At 36.6% G+C, this 19,403-nt stretch overlaps 3 protein-coding genes and 2 pseudogenes across 5 annotated transcripts; 1 reads left to right on the top strand and 4 right to left on the bottom strand.

Annotated features, from left to right (window-relative positions):
• The first annotated feature begins 369 nt into the window (after positions 1–369).
• LOC145589962 (pentatricopeptide repeat-containing protein At2g03880, mitochondrial pseudogene) lies at positions 370–2,758 on the top strand (annotated as a pseudogene).
• Positions 2,759–2,790: 32 nt separating this feature from the next.
• On the bottom strand, positions 2,791–6,046 carry LOC145589966 (uncharacterized; annotated as a pseudogene). Its single transcript, XR_014101846.1, has 5 exons — positions 5,353–6,046; positions 4,340–4,792; positions 4,029–4,166; positions 3,480–3,719; positions 2,791–3,169 (listed from the first exon to the last, which is right to left on the bottom strand). The product of XR_014101846.1 is annotated as an uncharacterized LOC145589966 (transcript).
• Positions 6,047–6,188: 142 nt separating this feature from the next.
• Positions 6,189–9,003, bottom strand: LOC145589977 (uncharacterized). Its single transcript, XM_081646697.1, has 5 exons — positions 8,566–9,003; positions 7,778–8,230; positions 7,475–7,612; positions 6,934–7,170; positions 6,189–6,413 (listed from the first exon to the last, which is right to left on the bottom strand). The coding sequence occupies exons 1-5, from the start codon at positions 8,965–8,967 to the stop codon at positions 6,300–6,302; spliced, it is 1,344 nt and encodes a 447-aa protein (XP_081502823.1). The 5' UTR covers positions 8,968–9,003; the 3' UTR covers positions 6,189–6,299.
• Positions 9,004–9,324: 321 nt separating this feature from the next.
• On the bottom strand, positions 9,325–13,917 carry LOC145589965 (uncharacterized). Its single transcript, XM_081646687.1, has 5 exons — positions 13,400–13,917; positions 11,939–12,391; positions 11,340–11,477; positions 10,404–10,643; positions 9,325–9,675 (listed from the first exon to the last, which is right to left on the bottom strand). The coding sequence occupies exons 1-5, from the start codon at positions 13,799–13,801 to the stop codon at positions 9,562–9,564; spliced, it is 1,347 nt and encodes a 448-aa protein (XP_081502813.1). The 5' UTR covers positions 13,802–13,917; the 3' UTR covers positions 9,325–9,561.
• A 431-nt stretch (positions 13,918–14,348) lies between these two features.
• On the bottom strand, positions 14,349–18,136 carry LOC145589964 (uncharacterized). Of its 2 annotated transcripts, none has more exons than XM_081646685.1 (6): positions 17,678–18,136; positions 16,826–17,278; positions 16,568–16,705; positions 15,514–15,753; positions 14,829–14,949; positions 14,349–14,716 (listed from the first exon to the last, which is right to left on the bottom strand). In XM_081646685.1, the coding sequence occupies exons 1-5, from the start codon at positions 18,110–18,112 to the stop codon at positions 14,836–14,838; spliced, it is 1,380 nt and encodes a 459-aa protein (XP_081502811.1). In that variant the 5' UTR covers positions 18,113–18,136; the 3' UTR covers positions 14,349–14,716; positions 14,829–14,835. The 2 variants fall into 2 exon arrangements, with proteins under 2 accessions (XP_081502811.1, XP_081502812.1); XM_081646686.1 differs by having other exon boundaries at positions 14,349–14,713.
• Positions 18,137–19,403: the final 1,267 nt, after the last annotated feature.

Here is a 19,403-nt window from a genome sequence, read left to right as displayed (position 1 = left end):
GACTTTTTATTGATATATATACAGGTAATATCATAGGCCTCATAGGTGGTTAAATTGAATTAGTAAATGATTCACTTTACCTTAGTAGGGGGTGGGTGGAAGCTTATACAAATCAACCCATTCTTACAACTTACAAGATTAGACATCTTACCATCCAAAACATAATCAATGAAACCTAATAAATGCACCATATATCATCAATTTTGGTAGGCCATCACACGAATGTCTAAGAAGAACAAAGGCCCAATGTAAGATAGTAATGTAGTTGCACAACATTTAAGCCCACATTCTAGTCAACTGTGGTCCAACAAAATAGTGTTTTTTTTTTTTTTTTTTAAAAAAATAAATTAACAAAAATTGCAAAATCATTTAGTGATTTTACTACAGCTTCATCCCATTTTTTTTCAATTGCATCAAATTCTCAAAATGTTGATAGATTTTATACTTTAATCTGAATCCCAGAAACAATGTAATTCTAATCTCTAACCCCAGTTAACTATGAATTTAGCACTTTCAAAGTTAATATCAATCGAAAAATGTTCTCTGTTCTTACGTTCATACTTAGTACCAGCAAATTTAACGCAAAATGCAGCAAATTTTCCAAATTTAATCGAAGTATTTACCAAATTCTGCTATCACCGAGATTTACCCAGATCAATAAATGCTATGAAAAGCTTGGAAAATCATGGTTTAATGGCGGATTGTGTTGCTTACTCTGAGCTTATCAAATGTTGCATTTCTAAAAAGGCAATCGAGGAGGGAAAACTTGTTCATAAGCATTTGGTTTCAAATGGGAACAAACCCAAATCTTTTTTACTCAGTATGTTGGTGAATATGTATGTAAAATTCAACCTTTTGGGTGAAGCAGAGAAGCTGTTTGATAAAATGCCTGAGAGAAATGTTGTGGCTTGGACTACAATGATATCAGCTTATTCTAATGCTAAGATTAGTCATAAGGCTTTGGAGTTCTTGATTTTGATGCTTCGAGAGGGTGTTAGTCCGAATATGTATACGTTCTCCTCGGTTTTGAGAGCTTGTGATGGAATGTTGAGCCTTAGACAGGTGCATTGTGGTTTATTTAAGTATGGTTTGGAGTCTGATGTTTTTGTAAGGAGTGCTTTGATTGATGTTTATGCAAAGTGGGGTGAATTGGATAATGCACTGGCTGTTTTCGAGGAGTTTGTGACCGGGGATTTGGTTGTTTGGAATTCGATAATTGGGGCATTTGCACAGAATAGTGACAGTGATGAGGCTTTGAATCTCTTCAAGAGAATGAAGAGGGCTGGTTTTGCGGCTGAGCAAGCAACATTGACAAGTACTCTGAGAGCAGTTACTGGGTTATCATTGTTAGAATTAGGGAGGCAGGTGCATGTTCATGTGCTGAAGTATGATCAAGATTTGATCCTCAACAATGCCCTTCTAGATATGTATTGCAAGTGTGGTGGGTTAGATGATGCGCGTTTGTTTTTTAGCCAGATGAAGGAGAGAGATGTAATCTCCTGGAGCACTATGATTATTGGATTAGCTCAAAACGGATTCAGCAGAGAAGCCCTTGATTTGTTTGAGAAGATGAAACAAACTGGGACAAAACCAAATTATATTACAATGGTTGGTGTCTTATTTGCTTGTAGCCATGCTGGCCTATTAGAGGAAGGGCAATATTATTTTGAGTCCATGAAGAATCTTTTCGGTGTTGATCCTGGTAGAGAGCATTATGGATGCATGATTGATCTTTTAGGAAGGGCAGGTAAGATTGATGATGCTGTTAGATTACTCCATGAAATGAACTGTGAACCCGATGCAGTGACTTGGAGAACTCTCCTTGGTGCTTGTAAGATTCACAAAAATGCAGATATAGCTATTTATGCTGCCAAGCAAATTTTGAAGCTAGAACCAGATGATGTGGGGACATATATACTATTATCAAATATCTATGAGAATTCTCAGAGGTGGGAAGATGCCACGAGTTTGAGAAAGACAATGAGAGAAAGAGGACTTAAGAAGGAACCGGGATGCAGCTGGATTGAAGTGGATAAGAGAATTCATGCTTTCATCTTCCGAGATATGTCACATCCTCAAATAGATGTCATTATCAGAGAGCTAAATCAGTTGGTTCTGAAATTGAGAGGGGTAGGTTATGTTCCTGATACAAACTTCATCTTGCAAGATCTCGAGGGAGAGCAAAAGGAAGATTCGCTTCAGTACCACAGTGAGAAACTCGCGATTGTATATGGGTTAATGAGCTTGCCTAGTGCAAGTATTATTAGGATTAAGAAGAATCTTAGAATTTGTGGGGATTGCCATCTCTTTGCAAAGCTTGTTGCTAAAACAGAGAAGAGAATTATTGTGATTAGAGACCAAGTAAGATACCATCATTTTCAAGATGGTACTTGTTCATGTGGAGATTATTGGTAGAAAAATAGGGTAGCAAGTGAAGTACTATAAAAAGATGAAAACAACAGTGTAGTTAATGGGAGATTTCCCTCTGTCTCTCAATTTTGGGGAAGAATGTGAAGAATTCTTCAAAAATACAGCAAGAAGTCTAATTCTCCACTCTTACTGTCTCCTAGAGCTGGACAGATTCACCATGGTTGTGAATTATTTGTTGTGATACTATGTGCAATAAATTCGTTTGAAAATTTATTAACAGGCCAATCGGGAATAAATGGAGGAGTGGAAAGCTTCATTGATCGCCATTTCTTCCCTCCCTCATTTTTTTTCCTGCACGCGTGTGCGAGAGGCGGGGATGAGTAGCCAAATTATAATGATATTTGTATCTGAAATAATAAGTCACAAAATATTTGTTTATTTATTTATATTTTTGATTGTGTATAACAAAGCTACTGTTGAAAGACGAAGTACAAAGATGAATTCAGAAGCTTTCTCTATAAATAGAAACTAAAGTTAATCAACTAAAAACTGATGCATTTACAGACCCCAATAACTTTTGCTCAATTGACATTCTTGAAGGATTCGAGTTGCTGCAGGATGATTACGTTACAACCTGTGAGAGCAGTATCCCAAATCCACCTTTCTGAAAGTGCTGATAATTTTCTTACTACTCGTACTTAGAAGCTTTTGATTCTGTCTGTTCATCATAAGACGCAAAAGCTTTGATAATAGCAGCATATATGTCTATACCTTTGAAATATTCCTGCTGATTTAGGAACTGCCAAAAGTAAATTCATGACTGTTAGAAACAGAAGAATAGATTAACTTGAATTTAGAATTAACACTGCAGAAGTGTAACAGACAATCTGAATCAAAAGTACAATGCATTTGAAAACAGAAAGAACAGTAAATAAAAGTTTGCAGCAGGTAAATCAAACACATACTATGAATACAAATTTTTTGAGAAAATCATTTCATGACAGCATGGAAGAGAATGGTTTTCAAGATATGCAATGCAATTGCCTGGCTACTTTCAGCCTTAAATTTTCTGATTGACGTAATCATGAATAGATAAATTTATTATTTACCTCATTATGGTCATGTGCAAGTCTTGGAGTATTTGCAATGGGAGAGAAGCCTATTGCTGGCAATCCTCGTTGTCTAAAGAAACAAGCATCTGTTGCACCAAGGAATATATCTGGCTTTTCAAGTTTCCCGCCAGCATTCTGAACAGCTTCTTGTAAGAGAGCCCACCATGGATTTTAAATATCAGCAATTGTGACAGCTGGCTTACCAAATATGTCAAGTGTAGAAAACTTCTCTGTAAACTGTCCATATGATACTTATCAGCCAAATGGAAGAAGAAAGAACAGAAAAACTCAATTTGCAGGGATATAGGAGTGAACTTGAAGTGGAAAGTAAATGGAAAAAGAAACTAGTATATCAACCACCGGAAAACTTAAATGAAAGCAAGTATGTTATTGTCAAATAATGACTTGGTTGTTTATCTGAAGATCAAATCAAAATACAACCATAATGGAAGGATTGAGCATCACTTCAGTTAGACAATAACAAGTAGGAATTTAATTTGATTATCACATAAACCTATAACAATTCCTATAGGCAGCACCTTCTACCTCAAATGTCATGTTACGCGAAGCAGGGGCCCATTCCTCAGCAATTCGTCTTTCCAGTGCTGCTTGATCAGCTGTTGGTGGAACCCGAATATCAATACCTGCTTCAGCTTCAGAAGGTTGCATATTCATGACAAAACCCTGATAAACAAGATTACCTCTTCATTTTAGAATAAGAACTAAGGTAGGTCTACCCTCACTATAAAATTAAGGCCCCTTACTAAGTTGTTACACCTAATGTGAGTAATCAGTAATGTATTACTTATGCATATATGTGAGTTATTGAAACAAAATCTGAACAAATGCAGTCTTACAGTATGAGATTGAGTGCCAGCTTTCAGAAACACCAAATTTACTGAAATCAACTCTCCTGCTGTTTTCAAACCAGCCTTTACCATGTCAAATTCTGATTCTCGAAATCTCCTTATACTTTCAATACTCTTCAACAAGTTCTCCATTGCAGTATTATCATACAACTTTGCCCCATGCCCAGGTGCTCCTGCTGCCTTAATCACCAGCCACATCAGTGACCTGTCTGCATAATATGCCCGATACTTCTCATCTGCTGAAGGTCCTCCTTCATCTAGTACAAAAGCCACATTCATTTTTTCAAACACATCAGACTCCGCCAACTTCTCAGTCCCATTACGTCCTCCAATCTCCTCATCAGGGACGTAAGACAAATAAATGGTACGAGTGGGCTCAAAACCAGAATCCTTTAGCTTCCGAATAGCTTCTAAGTACTGCATACCTACACATTTCATGTCCTGCACATACATGGACAAAACAATGCATTAATTCGTCGTATACCCTTACTAGTGCCATAATTAGTTTCATTCAAGGTTTAAAACAGCTTCATAGGAACTTATAGAGAAATGACTGGAAATTTTGACAAAAAATACGTTCTGTTTTAGCTAGCATTAGCTGCAGTTGGTTCTTCACAGGCCATAAGCATGATACAAATCTTTCTATGCACCCTATTTATCAATTTTCAAAAGAAAATCATATTTTAGACCCATAATTTAATTTTAATCTAATACTTCATACAACACACTAGTTCAAGCTACTACTACCTCCGATTTTTATTATTTGCAACTTTGGGTATTATTTGTGAGATATAAAATACTCCAAAGTTGCAAAATCGAAGGTATTATATATATATATGTCACTCCCACATTATTTATGACATCCTAAAGTATTGGTTTTTAACTTGGGGTGTTAATATTCATCAAGTTCGTCAATTAAAAAAACAAATTAACATCACTACAGCAAAATTAACCATTAAAAAAAAAAAAAAAAATATTGTGAATTTGATAGAAGTGCTTGCCTGAGAACCTCTGGCATAAATATTACCATCAGAATCAATGTGAGCTCCAAAAGGATCATGAGTCCACTTCTGGGATTCCACCGGAACGACATCGGTGTGAGAATTGAGGAGAACTGAGGGCAAATTGGGGTTTTTGCCAGGCCATTTGAGCAAGATTAAGGGTTGTTTTTGACAAATTCAATAGTCTGAGATTCAAGAGACAAAGATTCAGCTTGAGATATGATGAAATCAGCAGCTTCATAGTATTTGGGGTTTGGATGAGCTGTGTTAATTTGCAGATATTCTTGGAATCTGGAGATAATTGAAGATGATGGGTTTGGACCATTTGGGGTTGTTTTGCAAGTGATGAATAGTAGAGAGAGAAAGTAGAGATGGAAAAAATTGTTGCAGTTGACTGTTTTCATTGGTGTCACCTGTGATTCTGTGAATCAGAGATGGGTTTTACTTGAAGTTCTCAGTATAAAGGCACAACTGAAAGGAGAACGAAGGCTATAAAAGTTCTCTGCTCCGGGTTCGAATGCCGGGTGCTAAGTTCAATGTTCACAAGCAGCATGGTAATTCCCACCTTTTTTTCAGGTACATGCGTCCGGGTGCACGTAGCTGTATAATTTGTTTGCATTTATCGGCGCATGAGGTGCACGCAACTCCTTGGTACATCTATCATAAAGTGGAGTAGTTGGTGAACTGATGCAATAGTTGTTTTATTTATTTATATACATGCATTACAAAATTATTGTAAAATGAGTATTGAAGTACTTGTAACACAGGCTTTTTACACACTTCGAGTTCGTAACATGTGCCAAAGTTACAAAGCATTGACTGAATTGTTCTTCTGAAAACTAGTTTCTGAAGTCTGAACCACAATTTGATTAAATGGAGGTGCTATAGGATGACTACAATGCGACAGAAGAGTGGCGAAATCCAGATTAGGCTTGCTTGCTGTTCTTTTACAGCTCATATTTAAACGCTTTAGCTTCAACAGGCCCAGCATATGATGCATAAGCTTTGATGATGGATGCGTAAATGTCAATTCCTTTCAGATATTCCTCTTGGTTTAAAAACTGCACAAAGAAACATGTGGTTGTTAGAAGAAATGCCAAATTTAAGCTAAAAGTATGCTTGGACTTAAGACAGTAGCTTTGACAACTGCAGATTGATTATATAAGAAAACCAACATCAGAAATTCTCCAAGCATACAGATTTCCCATGTAAACACCAGTTTGCATTGCCATTAGCAATCATTAGAAACTGTTGATTAAATTACATTGCTTAGGTTCAGCTTAGAAAACAAATGTATTCTGACTCAATCCCATTAGCTAAATTCTTGTAAGTACTGCAATAGGGAAACAGACAATCTAAATCAAAGAACAATGCATTTGAAAACAGAAAGAACAGAAGTGGATAAACCTAGACTCGCAGCAGATAGATCAAAAACCTACTATGAATACATGTTTTTTGAGAAACCTGTTTCATGACAGCATGAAAGAGTATGATTTTCAAGAAATGCAAGTTAATTGCCTGGTTTCTTTCAGACTTCTGATTGACATCCACAAATACATAAAAAAAAACATTACTATCTACCTCATTATGGTCATGTGCTAGGCTTGGAGTATTTGCAATGGGAGAGAAGCCTATTGCTGGTAATCCTTGTTGTCTAAAATACCTAGCATCTGTTGCACCGCGGAAAATATCCGGCCTTTTAAGTTTCCCACCAGCATTCTGAACAGCTTCTTCTAAGAGGATCCACCATGGATTCGAACTATCAACAGATGTGACAGCTGGCTTACCAAATATGTCAAGTGTAGAAAACTTCTTCAACTGTCCAAATGATACTTAGCCGTCAAATGAAAGAATAAAGAGCAGAAAAAATCTATTTGCAGGGATATTGGATTTAAGTGGAAAGAAAATGGAGAAAGAAACAAACATGTCAATCAACTAAAGCTTAAATGAAAACGTGAAAGCAATTATGTCATTGTCAAATAATGACTTAGTTTTTCATCTGAAGATCATATCAGAATACAACATGAAGGAAGGATTGAGTGTCATCACAGTAGGAATATTATTTAATAATCACATTAGCCAATAAAAGTATTCCTATAGACAGCAACTCTTACGGTTCTACCTCAAATTTCATGTTGTGCGAAGCAGGGGCCCATTCCTCAGCAATTCGTTTTTCAAGTGCAGCTTGATCAGCTATTGGAGGAACCCGAAGGTCAATACCTGCTTCAGCTTCAGAAGGTTGCATATTCATGACAAAACCCTGATTGACAAGAATAAATCTCCATCTAAGAAGAACTAAGAAATGTCTAGATTGTCGACCTTCACTACAAAATTAAGCCCCCTACTAATTTCATATAAGTAATAGTGTATTATTTATGTGCATATGTGAATTAATGATATGAATTCTGAACAAATGCAGACTTACAGTTGGAGATTGGGTGCCAGCTTTCAGAAACACCAAATTTGCTGAGATCACCTCCCCTGTGGATTTCAAGCCAGCCTTTAACATGTCAAATTCTGATGCTCGAAATCTCCTAATACTTTCAATACTCTTCATCAAGTTCTCCATTGCAGTATTGTCATACAACTTTGCCCCATGCCCAGGTGCTCCTGTAGCCTTAATCACCAGCCACATTGGCGACTTGTCTGCATAATATGCCTGATACTTCTCATCTGGTGAAGGCACTCCTTCATCGAGTACAAAAGCCACATTCATTTTTTTGAACACATCAGACTCTGCTAACTTCTCAGACCCATCCCGTCCCCCAATCTCCTCATCAGGGACATAAGACAAATAAATGGTACGAGGGGGCTCAAAACCAGAATCCTTTAGTTTCCGAATAGCTTCTAAGTACTGCATACCTAGACATTTCACGTCCTGCATATACATAGGTAAACAACACACAAGAAAATCATAGTCAAGACCCACAAGTTTCCTTTAATCTACTACACAACACACTATTCAAAGCTAGTTTATACTATAAGCCTCTGATAATTTGCTGTATGAGATTGGGTATGGGAACACATTTTGCTACCTAATTTTATCAAAGCTACTATACACTAAAAGTCTCATGGAAAGCCATTATTATAAAGTATTGAGTTTTTACATACAATTATAATATACACCGAATTTGTCAATTAAAACAAACACAATTAACATCATCACAGAAAAATTAACCATTAAAAAAATGTTAACTTGATAGAAGTGCTTGCCTGAGAGCCTCTGGCATAAATATTACCATCAGAATCAATGTGAGCTCCAAAAGGGTGATGAGTCCACTTCTGGAATTCCACCGGAATGACGTCAGTGTGAGAGTCGAGCATGATTGAGGGCAATTTGGGGTTTTTGCCAGACCATTTGAGCAAGATTACGGGTTTGTTTTTGACAAATTCAATAGTCTGGGATTCAAGAGACAAAGATTCTGCTTGAGATAGGATGAAATCAGCAGCTTCATAGTAATTGGGATTTGGATGAGCTGTGTTGATTTGAAGATATTCTTGGAATCTGGAGATAATTGGAGATGTTGATGATGGGTTTTGGGCTGCTTGGCAAGAGATGAATAGGAGAGTAAGAAAGTAGAAATGGAAAAAGTTGTTGCAGTTGACAATCTTCATGGGTGTGACCTGTGAAATCAGAGAGGGGTTTTTCTTCTCTTGAAGTTCTCCTGATGGTGGTAAAGGATATGAAGGCTCAACTGAAAGAAGAGAACGAAGGCTATAAATTTCTATGTTTCGGGTTTGAATACTGGGTCCCGTGTTCAACGTTCACAAGCAGCATCACATCATGAACATAGATCAAACTTATGTACTTATATTTTTCTTCAGGGAAGGTTATAATATTTTACGCACCCGGGTGCACATAGCTGTATGTTTATGTATGCATCTATTGGTGCATGAGGTAAATGCTTCTTGGTACATCATATAGAAATTTTTAATTTTGGGGGGGTGGGTGGTTAGATTATGTACCACAAGTGGAGCAGCTGCTGAATGTTTTATTGTTAAAAAATGACTATTGAAGACTTGAAGTACTATACAGGGTTTTTACACACCCACAACATTTGCCAAAATTGACAAAAAGCACTGAATCGTTCTTCTGAAAACTGGTTTCTGATCCATAATTTAATAGAACGGAGGTGCTGCAGGATGACTACAGCACGACAGAAGAGTGGCAAAATCCAGATATCTCAGATAGGCTTGCTTGCTGTTCTTTTACAGCTCATATTTAGAAGCTTTAGCTTCAGCATGCCCAGCATATGATGCATAAGCTTTGATAATTGACGCGTATATGTCTACTCCTTTCAGATATTCCTCTTGATTTAGGAACTGCAGCAAGCAAACATGTGGCTGTTAGAAAAAATTACAAATTTAAGTTAAAGTATGCTAGGACTTAAGCTTTTAGTGCTAACAAATGCAGAGAGAATGACCATCAAACACCAGCTGTCACTGCTTGCAGCCTTGCATGTTATTAACATATAAACTTCTGTTTCATGTTTTTGAACTTAAATTTGCAAGTAATGCTATAGCAAAGAGGCGAGAGGGTTAAGTTTCAGCCACTTTCAGGCATTCTTATCTGTATTCCTAAATTATTTGTTATATCAAAAACAGAGAACATTAGAGAGTATACTGTATTTCTAAGTTTTCACCTTGGTAAAACATCCACAATATATGTAAAAACAGAGGCAAACCTAAAGTTCAAAAGTTTAAAGGCTTAGTAAGAAAATAAAAGAAGCAGTATGAGCACTTTGAAACCACAAATCTGTGATTGCAACAGACTAGGTTCTGGATACTTCTGAGGAAAAACATCAAGGAAATGCTAAGATTGAAAGAAGTACTAATATTAGATTTTATCCTAAACATACAGGATCTAGGTATGTATCATTTCCAATTACAACACGAAATTGTTGATTCAAGACATTGCAACTACCACTACAACTCATACACACTTCTCTAAATTTTAAACATAACGCAGCAATGGAAGATAAATGTTTACTTATGGACATATATTAGCTCGGAGTGGTCAATTAATAATTAAAAAGAAAATTATCATGTACCTCATTGTGATCATGAACTCGGTCTGGAGTATATGCTATGGCAGAGAATCCTATAGCTGGCAGACCTCTTTGCCTAAAAAAACTAGCATCTGTTGCGCCAAGGAGAATCTCCGGCTTCTCAAGTTTTCCACCTGCATTCTGAATGGCTTCTTTAAAGAGGAACCACCATGGATTTGAACTGTCCGCAACTGTGAGGATTGGCCTACCAAACTTATCAAGCAAAGGATCCTTCTGAATAAACTGGAAAGCAACAATCACCACAGTCAAAGCAAACACATATTAGGAATAGAAGACCTCAATTACACACACAAGGGCAGAATAAAGTTACACTTAGAAATTGCTTAAGGATACATACAGAGTTACAGAAAAAAGTTATCAAGCACCCATCTATGTGAAAAAGTATCAGATACATAGTATTAGAAAGACAAACAGCAAGTTACATGCATTAAGTGCACTGCACTTAAGTAGGCTGCACTAGGAACCAGCTCTTATTCACTCGAGATCTTGCTGCCAGTTTTATTTCCTTTTACTGAACCCTTCCCCTCCCTCTATTCTTGCTGCATCACATTTTCTTTCAGGCCATACAAGAAAAGCCCAAACTGTTTACTTCATCAGCTGAGAATTTACAAATTGAGAAAATTAATTATATGGACCAAGTAGCTTTTTGGTTCTTTTGACAGTTTATATATGTATTTAAGATACACTGAAAAATATATATCCTTGGACTCTGGAGGGTAAATCATATACCTGAGTACCTGACTCAGTCATTGACTCTTTGTTATCAAGTTCAAAATCTAAAACACAACAGAGGAGGAAAAGATTGCTACTGAAGCATATGGCTGGTCATCAAAATAAAGGCGGGACATTTAGAAGGTCAATTGGTTACCATGGAATTAACAAAAATGATCCTTGAGAGTTGAGACAAACAACTCCTACCTCAAATGTCATATTGCGTGAAGCGGGGGCCCACTCCTCAGCAATACGCTTATCAAGGGATTTTAGGTCAGCTGTTGGTGGAACCCGAATGTCAAAACCTGCTTCAGCTTCAGAAGGTTGCAGATTCATGACAAAACCCTGACAAACATTAAGAAATCCCATTTTAATGGAGCTGAGACAATAATTGCTTGATATATAATACAGCTAGATTAAGCAATCAAAAAGATTAGGCCAGGTGTATTTTCAATCCGGGTACCAGGGGCCAGACGTGTATCAGTTTCAGAATGAGAGATGATGATTAAGCTGGATAAAAAAAGTTCACTTTTAAGCCTGCTAAAGCTTTGCCTGAGTTTTCAAGAGCTTAAAAAATCCTTGCAATTCATCAAAGAAAAGAGGTAAGCAACCAGTTCCAAGAACACGACATTAGCTTCTTAGAATCTAGAAACCTTTTCAAAGCTCTGCGTAAAGTTAAGACCTTTAGTCCTTTATGCTCATGGACATTTGTTTGTAAACTAAATCCACCACACGATCAATGACTCACAGTTTTAACTTCACATAGTCAATTTTATGGATTAATGAAATTTAAGTCACAAACTTACTGTAGGAGTTTGTGTGCCAGCTTTCAAAAACACCATATTTACTGAAATCACCTCTCCCTCATCTTTTAAGCCAGCCTTTACCATATCAAATTGTGATGCTCGAAATCTCCGTATACTCTCAATACTCTTCAACAAGTTCTCCATTGCAGTATTGTCATACAACTTTGCCCCATGCCCTGGTGCCCCAGTAGCTTTAATAACCAGCCACATTAGTGACCTCTCCGCATAATAAGCCAGATACTTTTCATTTGGTGAAGGCATTCCCTCATCAAGCAAAAAGGCCACATTCATTTTCTCAAACAATTCTGACTCAGCCAACTTCTCAGCCCCATCAAGTCCTCCACTCTCTTCATCTGGCACATATGACAAATAAATAGTACGAGTAGGCTCAAAACCAGAATTCTTTAGCTTCCGAATAGCTTCTAAGTACTGAGCACCCACACATTTCATATCCTGCATGGATAGTGTACATGGTTATTACAATCAACTATCATATCCACATACACACAGACAAATCAATGCATTAATAACAGAACCAAGATACCCATATAGATGATAGTGTGCTAGCATCGGTATAAGAATTTCTTCAGACCCGGGAATGATACAGGGTATACAATTATCTTATAAGAAAACATTACTATCCTCAAGTTTAGAAAACATCATAGTAACTTACAGATTAATGGATAACAGCCATTAGTTCAATGAAATACAGAACTTTTTACATATTACAATTTCATTTTTCACCCTTATTAGAGTCCAAAACCCACTATCTCAATTCTCAAGATTCAACATACAACACCAATCTATAGTCGCTGAAAAACCATTGCCCTTTAGACACAGAATTCAATACTCACCTGTCCTGGAAATGAAGTAGCAAACTAATAACCCCACTATTTAGAAAACAGATACGCCCTCCATCCCATAATACTTGACACAATTATCATTTTCGTCAGTCCCAAAATACTTGACACGTTACTAAATATGGAATGGGACCACTAATAAAAGAATATTTTCCTATACTCTCTTTGGGACCACAAACCCCAAAACCCAATAAATCCTACATTTTCTCTCTCCTCACTACCCCTACCTCCCCCACTTTTTGTTTTCTTTCAATATAAAAATACAAAAGAAAATCCTTTATAAAATAAACAAACGTTTTAAATAGACCCACTTGTAGTTTTCTTAAACTACGTGTCCACCCCAACATCCCCAAGTATGGGACAGAGGGAGTACTATTTTATATTAACTTTTCCTAGAATGCTAACCATTTAAATCGAATGTTAACAAGTATGTAATTTCTCAATATACCCTTAATTACTTTAGGTGTCTTCTAATGAATGCATATTATAATTTTAATTACAAATGTGACAATTAATGGACTTATCAATAGAACTTGATCAAAAGATACAAAAAGAATATAAATTTAAATCAAAAAATTAAATTATTGATTGGTGTGCTTACCTGAGAACCTCTAGCATAAATATTGCCATCAGAATCAATGTGAGCACTAAAAGGGTGGTGCGCCCATTTGTGGGGTTCAGCCGGAACGACGTCGGTGTGAGAGTTGAGGAGAACTGAGGGCAATTTGGGGTTTTTCCCAGGCCATTTGAGCAAAAGTAAAGGCTTATCTTTGACAAATTCAATAGTCTGGGATTCAAGGGATAAAGATTTAGCTTGAGAAAGGATGAAATCAACAGCTTCATAGTATTTGGGATTTGGATAAGCAGTGTTAATTTGAAGATATTCTTGAAATCTAGAGATAATTGATGAAGATGAGTTTTGGGTTGCTTTGCAAGTGATGAATAGAAGAGAGAGAAAGTAGAGATGGAAGAAGGATTTGATCTTACAGTTAATCGTTTGCATAGTTTCTTTAGAGAAATAGGTTTTTCGCTTAAGCCTTTACTTAATTTGCTCCTGTCAAGTTAATTTGACTTCCTATGACAAAGCATGATTGAACCTATTAACCACCAACTAATTTGGATTCGAATCGGTTGTACTCCAATTAGGAAAAGTTTATAATACTGTGCGTTAGAACTTAGAAGCACATAAGTTTGTATGAATGTCAATTAACTTTGTTGGTATGATAGTTGACCTGCGGAGCTGGGTGGCTTAACCTATGAGAGGTGCTGGTTCAGTAGGGTCCTTCATCTTACCTTAAAAAAAATAAAAAATAAAAAAATAACTTTGTTGGTTTGATATTTGATACATAGAGGCATACAGCTTAACGTCGGTTTAGTTCAAAGTGATGAAAGGCGAAGGGAAAGGGGGATGGGAGAAAGTAAAAGAATACCCCAAAATTATCCAGTGTGTTTGGTCATATTCAATCGTTCAGAAAAGGAATCAAGTTCCCTCTTTCCTTTTGCTGTTGTTTGGTACAAAGTGCCAGAAAAACAATTAATAAGATCAAAGATTCAAAGATAAACATTGAACATGCATAACACCCAGAATTATTCAAAGTACAAAACCTAAAAAAAAATTCCTAATTGATAAATTATTTGAGCCTTAACAATAGATACAAGTGAAGTTCCAAGAAGTTTAACTGTACTTTATTTTTGTAGCTGCAATAGTGACCGAAATCACTTGAAATCTTCACCTAGAAACGACAAATGTTTCCGCCCCAATTCAATCAGCTCCTGGCAGAATAGTCAAGTGAAAGGTGGGGCCAATCACTTACAACAATTCATCCTAGAAAGTCTCAGCTTATTTCCATAAATCGGTCAGCATATGATGCATAAGCCGAGATGATAGAAGCTTATTTATCTGCTCCTTTAAGATCTTCTGTCCGGTTGCACCAAGTTATAAACAATGGTGTTAGAGAGAAGTTCAATTTGGTTGCATGGGTGATGAGGATGAAAAATCCAATTTTCTAACAATGGGCAAAGATACTAACCGTTCTTTTAGAACTCAGCTTTGAAAGCGTTAGCTTCTGTCTCCTCTGCAAAAGAAGCATAAGCTTTGATTATAGAAGCATATATGTCAACTCCTTTAAGATATTCCCGTTGATTTAGGTGCTGCAGCAAGTAAAAATGCAATTGTTAGAAAGTAAGTATAAACCTAATGTAAATTATACAAGTAGTTTGTAAGAATGCAGAGTAGAAGAGCAACAATTGCTGGCTCCCACAGCACACCGAACAACATTCAGAGGGTTGTATTTCAGTTGAGGACCTGAATTTAAATCTGATACAACTGGATAAAGTTTCTAGTACATCCTATATAGTGCACAAGAATAGAAGTTAAGTTCAAAATTTAATCAGCAAAGTATAAAGAAGACTCCAAAAGTATCAAGTACATAAAACACTCCTAACAAGTACAGGATTACTAGTTACAAGTAGAAAGAAATTTTAACCAAAACTAGCACTTATGAAGTTAACAACTCCACACTAGTAACAGGCTGGATACATAATCTATCTCATATTCTCATAAAAAGGCAACCTTGGTAACGTGCAATGTAAATATGTGCTTGATTCCACAAATAAATTTCTATATCAATACTTACAATCAGAAAGAGAGCACATCAAATTTGAAATTGTTTCCACCTGAAAGATAAACAAATAAGGACAGAAGCTATTATGTACCTCATTGTGGTCATGTAGAAGGAGCGGAGTATTTGCAATAGGAGAGAATCCAATAGCTGGCAGACCTTGTTGCCTAAAGTAACGAGCATCCGTTGTTCCAAAGCTTACCTCCGGCTTTCGAACTATTCCACCAGAATCACGGACAGCTTTTTCTAAAAGAACCCACCAGGGATTTGAATCATCAGCAGCTGTGAGAGCAGGCTTGCCAAATTTGTCAACCACAGGAACCTTCTGCTTGAACTGCACATGCCAAAACCATATCAGTCAAACAGCAAAGGGGATATCAACAAAGTACTTGATGTGTAGGGGTGTAACTATCACATGTACACACATGCGTCATCGCAAAAATTCATGATACAGTCTGCACTATAAAATATACACTTGTTAGTATGTGCACCTAAACTTGGGATTTGATATCTAAAGGTTGGATTCATGTACTTTCAGTTCAAGTTCAAATTCTCTGCAGATTAGAGCTCATGCTTAAACAGTCCATGAAAACTTCGGTGATCAATTGATTATAATTACAAAATTGAAAATTATAAATTTAGAAAATATAATAATAATAATAAAAAATAGAATAAAAACTATTTGACTGAAGCCCATATAAAGCACATTTCTTACAAGTTTTCAAGCCTTATAGCACACATAAACGACTTACAACGTTACAAGGCTTCAACCATAGAAGAAAAAATTCAACATGTGGCCATATGAACAGGAATTTACATAACAGGTTCAGATGATAAGAGAGAAGAATAATGCTCTTGCTGGCATTTCTTGTTCATTGATTCTTATCAATTGCAATTTGTGATTAAGCTTTTAACATTCCTGATGCAGTCTATACACTTGAATCCCTTTCCGAGGCAAGTTCTAAATAAGTAGAGCCATAGAGAACCACCACAATTGAAACAGCTACAGTAGTACAGCATATACCATCGGATCAAATAATAGCATAAGCATGCATATTAAATGTGAATCACAATGCAAGGCAACAATGGTTATTATTTCATTGTATGAATCAGCAAGAAAAAAATCTTGTTAATCAAGCAACTGCTACCTCAAATGTCATGTTGCGTGAAGCAGGAGCCCACTCCTCAGCAATACGCCTTTCAAGTGATTTCTGATCAGCTGTAGGTGGAATCCGAATGTCAATACCTGCTTCAGCTTCAGAAGGTTGTAAATTCATGGCAAATCCCTGACAGACAATACCAAAATCACTCAAGAACAATTGTATCTTAGGCAACTGTTATCTAATGATTCTCATCATTAGCATGAGACCCTTTGACACAATAAAGACAGTAAGACACAGACTTACAGTAGGTGTTTGTGTGCCAGCTCTCAAATATACCAAGTTTACCGAAATCACCTCTCCATCAGTTTTCAAGCCAGCTTTTAGCATATCAAACTGCGACGCACGAAAACCCCTGATACTCTCAACACTCTTCATCAAGTTCTCCATTGCAGTATTGTCATACAGCTTTGCCCCATGCCCAGGAGCCCCAGTAGCCTTGATAACCAGCCACATTGGTGACCTCTCCCCATTATATGCCAAATACTTCTCATTTGGTGAAGGTATTCCCTCATCCAGCACAAAGGCCACATTCATTTTCTCAAACACATCAGACTCTGCCAGCTTCTCAGCCCCATCCTGTCCCCCAATCTCTTCATCCGGCACATATGATAGATAAATAGTACGAATTGGCTCGAAACCAGAATCCTTTAGCTTCCTAATAGCTTCTAAGTACTGCATTCCTACACTTTTCATATCCTGCTTGCACAGCATAAATGCTGATCAACATCTATCATAATTTCATAATCACATATATTTATAAGTAGAAATAATGTACATAAACAACAGGATGCATCTTATAAATCACTCTAAAATTGGAATATTTCCACAATATCATAACTCCTTTTTTTTTTTTTTTCCAGAAAATAGATTTTTTAAGTTTCAACCATATTATAAATCAGACTTTATTCATAAATCAGACCCTGATATAACCCAGTTCTTCAAACTACCACAAAACAGAAAGGTATAAACTTTCAATTTGCTACTTTGATAATCATAAAATGCAATCATACCCTTTAATCAATTTGCATGAATTATTCAACACAACTTACCAAAAAAAATATATATATATATATAAATATTGATGAAAATACTTGCCTGAGTACCTCTGGCATGAATATTTCCATCAGAATCGATGTGAGCACCAAAAGGGTGATGAACCCACTTCTGGGATTCCACCGGGACGACGTCGGTGTGAGAATTGAGGAGAACTGAGGGAAAATTGGGGTTTTTGCCAGGCCATTTGAGCAAGATTAAGGGTTTGTTTTTGACAAATTCAATAGTCTGAGATTCAAGAGACAATAATTCTGCTTGAGAAAGGATGAAATCAGCAGCTTCATAGTAATTGGGGTTTGGATGAGCAGTGTTAATTCGAAGGTATTCTTGGAATCTGGAGATAATTGCAGATGATGTGTCTTGGGTAGTTTTGATAGTGATGAATTGAAGAGAGAGAAAAAAAAGAATGAAGATGAATTTGAAGCTTATTACTTTTGGCAATTTCATTTGCATGGAGTTTGTTTCCAGTGCCAACATTATTATTGTAAATTTCTTATTTGAGGAACAGAATTGTACTCGTAAATGTATATTGTTGATTTGAGTATTTGTCACTTTCGAGTTTCGATACTGATTTAGTGATTTTTTGCAAATTGCAATTATTTTGACTTTTTAAAAAAAATTCGGTAGTTTGTATTTTCTCGTTCTAATAATATTGCAACAATGAGACTTTTGCACTATTCATCACTCTTGTTTAACATGATTTATACGTAAGCATATAAAATGTGGGGTGAGCATCACAAATTCACAAGGTAAGCCCTATTCATGTGGGATCTGGTTAGATTCATCTCAAAAAATACTTTCACGATATCAACTATTTATAATTTTTACTCTTATACGGTAAGGAATATGCCTTGAATCGGTGACCGAGTTGGTACACGATCATGTAGTCCATTGTACACGATCGTGTAGTCAGTGTTATTATATATGTACTCTTCAATATACACGGCCATGTGGTTCATGGTACATGGTCGTGTTGTTCCGCTACTACAAGACATGTCACTCGGTCGTGTGGTTTAAGGTACACGGTCTTGTGGTTTTGGTCCATGTGGTTATTAATTGGGCTTTGGCCCAAATCAGTTCTTGTTTTGGAGAGTTCTATATATACCCCTTAGGATTACTCCTAGCCAAATCAGTTGAGTGATTATTCAGAAATCTGAGAGTCTTTTGTGTATTTCTCATATGTGAGATCTGAGAGAGATAACATTAGAAATCTGATAGACAATCAATCTGTTTTCTGTGATTGGTCTCAAATCTATTCTGAATCTGTAATCTGTTTTCCCCAAGATCAATAAAATTATTACTCTCGCCTGCCCGTGGACATAGCCAACGCATCGTTGGTGAACCACGTAAATCTGTGTGTGTTTTTCTTGTCAATTTCACATTCAATATTTGTTCTTTCTTGCATCGTCCGTTATAACAAATTGGTATCAGAGCTAGGTTCGAGGCCTAGGGTTTAATTCTGGTGAGAAAGATGGCTGCTTTGAATGTGAAGATTGACAAATTCACGGGAAGAAATAGTTTTAGTCTGTGGCAGATCAAGATGCGGGCTTTGTTAAGGCAACAAGGGCTATGGGCGCCATTGACGAAGAAGTCACCGGGTTTGGATACCGCTGAAATGGACATCTTTGAGGAGAAAGTGCACTCAACAATCATGTAGTGTCTAGCAGACGATGTTATCACCGAGGTCGCAGAGGAGGAAACCGCATCTGGTCTGTGGTTGAAGCTGGAGAGTCTATACATGACGAAGTCTTTAACCAACAAGTTGCTA

This window comes from Chenopodium album, chromosome 17, assembly GCF_948465745.1.
Source record: "Chenopodium album chromosome 17, dcCheAlbu1.1, whole genome shotgun sequence".
NCBI classification, from domain to species: domain Eukaryota; kingdom Viridiplantae; phylum Streptophyta; class Magnoliopsida; order Caryophyllales; family Amaranthaceae; genus Chenopodium; species Chenopodium album.
The sequence above is the reverse complement of the archived record's forward strand: the minus strand, read 5'-3'. Positions and strand labels throughout refer to the sequence as shown.